The 8,836-nt window shown below is 35.1% G+C and overlaps 1 protein-coding gene across 1 annotated transcript in view; it reads right to left on the bottom strand.

Annotated features, from left to right (window-relative positions):
* Nucleotides 1-650: 650 nt before the first annotated feature.
* CD226 (CD226 molecule) overlaps nucleotides 651-8,836 on the bottom strand; it is a 97,373-nt gene continuing 89,187 nt past the window's right edge. Inside the window, exons 4-6 of the mRNA XM_036741338.1 lie at nucleotides 8,183-8,279; nucleotides 5,409-5,451; nucleotides 651-1,170 (exon numbers count right to left, since the gene is read on the bottom strand). Coding sequence (XP_036597233.1) covers nucleotides 1,060-1,170; nucleotides 5,409-5,451; nucleotides 8,183-8,279 — 251 coding nt within the window. The 3' untranslated portion in view covers nucleotides 651-1,059. The remainder of the gene's footprint in view (nucleotides 1,171-5,408; nucleotides 5,452-8,182; nucleotides 8,280-8,836) is intronic.

Raw genomic sequence — 8,836 nt, 5'->3', positions numbered from 1 at the left:
TAAAATATCTGTAGAATTTAATTGTACCTTTTAGTAAAATGAATAATATGCTTCAGAAATTAAGGATCAATATGGTAATTTTTTATACCATTAGCAATTCGGTGGCAGTCAATAGAGTGCTGGGCCTGCAATCTGGAAGACTCATCTTCCTGAGTTCAAATCTGACCTTAAACATTTACCAGTTGTGTGATGCTGAGCAAGTCACTAAACCCTATTTTCCTCAGTTCTTCATTTGTACAATGAGCCAGAGAAGGAAATGACAAACCACTTCAGTAATTTTGCCAAGAAAACCCCAAATGGTGCCACAGAGAGTTGGACACAACTGAAATGACTAAACAACAAGTCAGACCTAACCTGACATTTTTTGTTTTTATACTTCTTATTGTATGCTAACCAACAGGCCTAGACTAGATGTATGGTTGGGAAGCAGAAGGGGCAGTCACATTGCTCTGGACAAAGAGTAAAAGAGTTTGCATTTGGTGGCTTCATCAACCATAACTCCAACTACTAATATAGTGTCCTACTCTTGTTCTCAGTTGACTGTCAACTAATGTCTTACTAATGGGTTAGATAATAATTAAGGGATATTTGGATATTAAAGGGGAATTCTTGAAGAAAATTCAAAGACATAAAAACGTAATGGTGGAATGAGGAGAAAAAGTTACTATTTTGGGATGGAAAACAAAAGTTACAGAAAGAGGTACACTAAGAGATATATAGAGAGGAAGGAAAGGCCACCTCATATCATCTCTTTTTTCAGTCATCTATTCATTCCACTTTCACCAGTACGAGGCTCAGAGGAGCAAGCCATTGGAGTGACTCTGACTAAACTATTGCAACGGCATTCAGGAGGGAGAGGGATAATCTATGGAAGGTTATCATGCCTCCCTGCTCCCACTTATTTTACCAATCTCTCAGATATGTACTTGATTATGCAGTCTTTCCTGTATAAAACAAAGTAAATTCAATCAATATAGATCTGTGAATACAGAGGAGGAACTCTCTAAAGACAATATTCATTTGACTTTATATGCTTGCTTGGATCAAATTGAAGAATTGCTATCTTGGATTTGGTCTTTGAGAGAAGACAGGACAGTTGACATAAATATCCTCTTCTTTGTAGTCTTGAGTTTGATCAGGAACCCCATTTCTGGCATAGTTTTTAGATGGCTAGAAAAAGAAGTAGGAAAGAATTTCAGAAAAGTAAATGTTTCTATTGCAGTGGTTACTAGAAATATAGATTATACATGAGCTCTGATGGCCTTCACCCACTCTCAGCAAACCCCATCACAATTGACTCCATGAGGCATTTTCATTATTAGTGTCCATAGTGAACTTCTATATGAAAATACATTCCTAATATGAAAGTATAAGTTTGAAGTGAAATACAACAGATGTCAAGGCTGTCAGTAAAGTGAGGGGGTAGATAACTTCTAAAGTCCCTTCTCTAAATCTGTGATCCCATCACTCGGAAAGGATAGAGTGAACTAAAGAGCAGAAGAAAGTCTTTCAGGATAAGGGAATGAAGGAAAGGACCATAAAAGAAACTTACCTTTCACTTTCATGGTCACATAAACACTGTCATTTTAACCTCCAATAACCTATTCCAATACTGTCAATGTATCTGTATTTGCATATGTATACGATACGCATATATGTGTAAGTATATATGTATGTATGTATGTATATATATGAGTGTGTGTATATATACAATCACTTCCATCAGAAAAGTTCCTCATAGTTAATTCATAAAATCTCACCAAGTAACATAGTAACATACACACTTAAACATACATATATATCCACATACACAAAGATACATGTATATGTATATATTGTATATAACATGTGTGTATATAACATAATTATATGTTAAAATTATGAATTATTAGATATATTAATTATTTACATTAAATCTTTTATGAGATCTTTGTGTGTGTGTGTGTGTGTGTATGTATCAAATAACCAGCCTCACTACGTATTGAGTCATTTTGGCAGTAGATTGGCCACTTGAATTCTTTTGACACAGCAGCCCATGGAACAAGAAAAAGACAAAAAGGACCTCAGTTCAATGTGACTCAAGAATCACATCGTTTTTAGTCCACCTAAAAACATCAAAATGGCAGTTTGGTATAGTGGCTACAGAGGGGGCCAAGAAGACCAGGGTTCAAATCTCACCTATAATACTCACTGTGAGACCCCGGGTAAGTCACCTAACTTTTCAATGCCCCAAGAAATTAAGACTACAGGTAGAAAGTGCTCTTTTTCATATATGTCTGTGTGTATGTGTGTATGTATATATATATATATATATATGTATATATATATATGTGTGTGTGTGTGTGTGTGTGTGTGTGTGTATGTACATATATACATATGTGTATATATACATATTGTTTACATGTCTAATTGCTCATAGCATTTAAGCTTTTCTCCCTCAATCCCTTCTTTTAAAACCCTGAACAGGAAACTCTAACTTCCTCTCTTCAAATACTGATAAAAATATGAAGTGTTTCCTTTCATTTTGTATATTTTATAAATAACATGTCAAAATTAAGAATCCTAGATGTAGCCCAGAAACGTCAGGACTAATACTAGTTTCAGGACAACAAATAACAAAATTATTTCTACTAAATTTTGTTTTAATTTACCAAGCAAGCAAAATTATCAGTTGTGTGTGTATGTGTAAAGCTTCTGATGGTGGTTCAAATCATTTTCGCTTTGACTGAAATTTAGCAAGATAGTTTTAAAATTGTTTCAAGTTATACATATTGCCAATCTAATATTTCAAGTGATAGCAATACTTTTTTCTCAATTGTGAAACATTTTTTTAACTAATTTATCAAAATAATTAACTCAAATCTCCATGCCACTTTCCATTTTTTATAGATAGAATATAAGGCAAGATGGAGTAGCAGAGGAAGCATGGAAAGAGGACCATCCTTGGACTCAGGATAGGTTTTAGATTAAGCCCTAGCTCTGCCACTTTGTAGCCATGTAACCCAAGCAAGTCACATTATCCTTCTGAGTCTCAGTTTCTTCATCTACAAAATGGTGATTAAATCATTTGCACTTTAATATAGCTCACCAGGTTATGAGGAAAGCTTTTGTGTGTGTGTGTGTAAGAAAATGCTATATAAATGTGTTACTATGACCTATTTTTCTGCTGAATAAGAATCAGAAAAGTTATTTTCTAAAGCAGTTTAGAAAGGATTTTTTCTAGTTCAAGTGAACGAATGAGTTTTATTGCATCTTTCAGTATTTAGTCTTGGTTTCTTTTCCAGGATTCATTACAGGTTACCTGACTGGGCATTGCCAAAGAAAAAGACATAGAATTCACAAGTCAGAGAATAGGTGGTAATGGAGTCATAGTAACTAGCATTAAATAACTCATTAATTTTGAATAACACTTTTAACATTTCCCTAGTGTCCCAAAGAAGCCAAATTGTATTCCTGCTGGAAATCTTTAAATCATTTTGTTTCTGTTTTTTTCTGATGACCTCTCTGATCTGCTTTCAAAGGTCAAGAAATGTCCTTGAAACAAATTATCACTGTGCAGTTGCATAATCAAACTCCACTGACTTTCAGAAATAAATCCAACTGAAGTGCCACCCCACCTCCACCCCAGAGCAAAATCATTTCAAAAGCTTTATATATGCTAAGGGAATAGAGAGCAATGAGTTATTGCTATCTTAAAAAACAGAAATTTCTCATCATATCCTATCCTATTGAACACTGATTACCATTTATTTAAATTTCCTTTTAGATACAAATGTAGATAGATAGATAGATAGATAGATAGATAGATAGATAGATAGATGCATAGATAAATAGATAAGATAGATAGATGATATAGATATATATGTAATATATAGATGATACAGTTATATAAAAATAAAGATAAAAATATAGAGATGTACACCTATGAAAAGAGAAGGAAAAAGAGAGAAAAAAGAGAAAAGGAGGGAAGGAAAATGAGGAGAAGGGAGGGAAAGAGGGGGAGGGAGGGAGGGAGATGGGGGGGAGACAGACAGAGAGACAGAGACAGAGACAGAGCTATAACTGATAAAGAGCTGGCCTCAGAACCAGGAAGATCTGAGATCAAGTCCCTTCTTAGATACATACTGGCTGTATTACTATGAGGAAGTCACTTAACCTCTCAGTCCCCAAGGTAGCTTTCTAAGACTAAAAATAATAGTGTTTATATTTATTGACAAAGGGAATTTTCTCTTGGGAAGTTCCCTGTACTAATGAAACCATAGGTCCAGTTCCTGAACCTATAAGCCTTAGTTGTTTTGTTTGGGGTTTTTATTTGGGGTGGGGGGAATGAGTATGGATGGTAAGTCAGAGGCTATTCATGGGCCAACACTAATACTGTCCCACAGAGAAGCTTTAACATGCTTCATTTTTCCAAATTGGGCCAGTTTTCCTCTCCATCACTCCTACAGGCTAACAATATTGATGTCAAGCTTGGTGTGGATTGGCTGATTGGCTTTTAGTCCTAATGGAGATAAGAACTCCTCACCTCAAGTGATTCACCAGCCTCATCCTCCAAGGAGCAAGGACTACAGACATCAACCAACATGCCTATCTTAAAAAAAATATTTTCCAAGGTCTGCAAGCAGTATGTGATTAAGGGTCAGTCTCTACCCTTAGTCTCCAGCAAATTTCTAATTACTTGGGAATAACAGAAAGAAGGTATTTAAATATTGAGAAACCTAAAAAGGAATATAAAGTTATAATTTATACATAGGAGAATTTACTAATTTGAAAGAGCCTGGTAGAGTAGCATAGTAAATAACTTACTTTTACATAGGCCTTTCCTCACTACAATCTTGTGAGATAAGAGAGTATTGCTACCTCTATTTATAAATGAAGGATCTGAATGTCAAATAAGTGACTTTACTGTATACACACACACACACACACACACACAAAGATAGTAACTCCCAGAGATGAGACTTGCAACCCATATCTTCTAATTGCAAATCTAGTGTTCTTTCTATGTGTCACTTTGTCTCTGTACTTTTCTCATGCTGGCTTATAGAACATATTATGTTATTTTCAGTGACAATGTATAGTTAATATTGAATAGAAATTATTTCTTTACTAGTATTAACATAATGAAATCTATTATAAAGGGTTAAAAATGTTAAAAGACCAATTTTAAAATGTCAATCAAAAAATCAGATACATGGATATTAGAAGCTAGCTGAAGATTAGCTGAAGTCAATTGAGGTCATTAGCAATGACCAGGTCACTTGGGAATAAAATCAAGGTTGGCTACTATAAAAAGTGTTTTTCATATGAAATCAACAACACACACACACACACACACACACACACACACATGAAAAAGTTATCACAAGAATAATGTCCAAAATAAACTCATCCTTGAGAAACCTTACCTGGGTCTGAGTATCCCACAGTGCCTTAGACACTTTCTTCCTCCTGGAAATCCACATTTAACAGAGTTGTTAGGACAAGTCATGGTATGCTATCTAGTCTTAAAACCCCTTACCTTCTTCTGGCATCTTGATCATGCAATCTCACTATTTCATCACTCTTCTGGTATCTTATCTTATTGTGTTACAAATAGGGATAGAGTCTGTATCTCTGATTTGATATAGAGATCTCCCAAATAAGAACACTCCCTCTACTAATGTAGGCAACATCTCTGAAATTTGTAATCTTTGACAGATGCCTAGAACACTGAGAAGTTAAGTAATTTGCCCCTTGCTTATATCAGAGCTAAACTTAAAACTAAGCCTTATGGTTCTGAGGCCAGCTCTCTGTCCACTAGGCCAAAGTGGCTTTTCAAGGGCACATAGGACTATTTCTGTGACTGATTGGTAGTAGGCCTTTGTGAGGAGGTGTCAGTTGCTATCACCAATTAACCTCACCTCACTACTTCCTCCTGCTGACATCTGCCGTTAAATAGCATCTGTCAACTTCCTACAGCTAGTTACAAGCCACTCTTCTATGGACACACGAGGATGAGCTCTTCGCTACTGAACAAGCTGTATATGTACACTGTTATTCCCATATCTTATAACTGCCTTATACTACAGGTAGTAATACAAGGAGAATTGTTTAACAAATATTTCAATCCAACCAATATTCATTGACCTTAAAGGAGAAAAACACAATAGGGGATTAGTGAAGGAAAGAGAAAACAATAATGGGGAATGAAAAAAAGAAACAAATAGCAAGTGACTTCAATAGCATGAGTAACTATGTTCAAATATAAATGCAAGGTTATTATGTAGAGAGAAGGAGCATATAGAAAGCCAGCATTGAAGTCATAAAGATTCAAGTCCCATCTTTGACACATTCTAATTGTGTGACCTTAACAAGTAACTTAACCTCTCTGTTCTCTAAGCAGCTCTCTAAGAATATAAGCTGAAGAAAAGATGCTGACCTGCATTGGTATGTGCTCACCAGGGAGTTCCTTACACTGATGAAATTATAGGTCTAGGACTTATACCTATTATGGAGAAATACTAACATTGCTTTTCATCCCAACCAAGAATAAAACAGAAAATGTCCCAATACAGAAAGAATTTGCTTTAGATATAAGAAGGAGCAGAGTTGCCAAAAGAAGGGGAAATTCCTTTCTTAGAATTGTCAGAAATCTTGAGATGTATCCTGTTTCAGGAATTAATGGCTTAAAGAAAAAGGGCTGGTTTAATACTTTAAAAAGCACTGGACTTCAAAGTAAGGAATGTTGTATTCAAATCACAGCTCTTACACTTACTAGCTAGCTGTTTCACTATGGAAAAGTCACAAGTTCTCTGAGCCTCAATTTCCTTATCTGTAAGATGGGGATAAAAACTCGCTAGGTTAACTTCCTGTATAAATGTGACATGTTGCTATTACTACTACATTTAGAATCTCTAATGGCCTTCAAAGTTTAACTTAAGTTCTGCCCTTACCTGAGGCCTTATAATAAACCACACCTCCTCCAAGGTGGTGGTGCCTCCCCAGTTACTTTATATGCATTTTGTATATATGAACATGTCCCCCTAAATAGCGAGAGTGGAGGGACTTTATTTTTTTCTTCTATATCTCTGGCACCTAACATAATGTCTGGTTCATAGCAAGTGCTTAGTAAATGTTTCTTAGTTGATTGACTGATGTACCAACAAATGCTGAATAGGAGGAACAAGTAGATAACTCTATGAGAAATTTATTCTCCAAATAAGTCAATGTCTACCTCTGTACTCAATGACTTCAATTAAAATGTGCGTGCAAAAGAGAGTGGCAAAAGCTATGTCATAATATATCATGAAATAATATAATTAATATATTATATAGAATATATAATATATATTATATTTGTTATATTATATAGTATTATATATCATATCATATTGTTTATATCATATTGTTTATATCATATTATGTTGCTTAGATCATATTATATTGTTTGTATCATATTATATTGTTTGTATCATATTATATTGCTTATATATTATATTGTTTATATCATATTATATTATTTATATCATATTATATTGTTTATATCATATTATATCATATCATATTAATATATAATAATACAAATAATATATTAGGAAAGGGCAAATTACTAAACTGCTCTGGGGCTCCGCTTCCTTCCTGATCTGTAGAATTTTAACATGTCCATTAACATAGAGCATCACATAACTAGCTCCCCCTTATGACTAGAAGATAAAACAAGGTCTTTTCCTCTATAATATTCCAAGAATCTACCAAAAGGGTATGTTGAACTTTTTCTACCTCCTACCACTAATTAGCGTCCCTCTCCTATTTTCTCCTCTGGTCTTCCTCAAGCCACACACTGCCATCATCTTGACTCCAGAAATTTATTTTCTGGTTATTTACCATTGACTCCAGGACAGGCAGAAGGAAACAGAAAGGCATGGTTTCTGTCAGTAATATAGCTAGAACCCAAAAGATCACATAGGAATGGGCAGACTGCCAACTCCAACAATTATTAAATGTTCTAATTGAGGTTTCTTTTCCAGCATCACCACCACTGCTGTTCTCCTTCATTTCCTCATCCTCATCACTGCAGGAACAGTGAAAGAAATGAAGATAAGAGCCGAGGAACTTTGACAAACTATTAGTATATGGAATACAGTTTTTTCTAACATCAGACTTGATGCAGACAAGGCTTTTGATTAGCAAATATACTCACCTGCAACAATAACTGATGATGATGATAGATGTCACAAGAATTAAGAATGAAGCCGCCCCTCCAGCCATGAGGAAAAAAATTTGATGGTCTGTTTTTGCTGAAAGGAGAACAATTCAGGGAATTAAGAAAGAAAACTATGTACAAACCAATTTCTGCATAATAGCTAGTACTTATGTAATACTTTAAGATTTGTAAAGTGCTTTACACATGTTATCTCCCTTGTCCTCACACCATTGCTGTGAGGTAGGTACTGTGGCAGAGACATCAAATGACTTACCCAGGGTCACACAGCTAGTGAGGATGAGGCAAGATCTGAACTCGGGTCTTCCTGACTCCAAGTCCACTGTTGCATCCACTATGCCCACCTAACTGCTTCAGATGGAACAAGTCAATGTGTGCAAACTACCTTAACTGGCTACATGATTGTAAACAAAAACAAAAAAACAGTATACTGAGTAACAATCACCCTGAAGTTAATGATAAGAAACTTTTTGTTCTTCACAAAGTTAGATGTTGTAGTTGTATCTGAATCTTCGTGAGCATGTATAGGTTGTTCTTGACAAAGATGCTGGAATGGTTTTCCATTTTCTTCTCATAGATTAAGGCAAACAGAGGTTAAGTGACTTGCCCAGGGTCATACAGCAAATCTGAAGC

Source organism: Trichosurus vulpecula, chromosome 1 (genome assembly GCF_011100635.1).
Source record: "Trichosurus vulpecula isolate mTriVul1 chromosome 1, mTriVul1.pri, whole genome shotgun sequence".
NCBI lineage: Eukaryota > Metazoa > Chordata > Mammalia > Diprotodontia > Phalangeridae > Trichosurus > Trichosurus vulpecula.
Note: the sequence above shows the minus strand (reverse complement) of the source record. Positions and strands in the feature narration are given on the sequence as shown.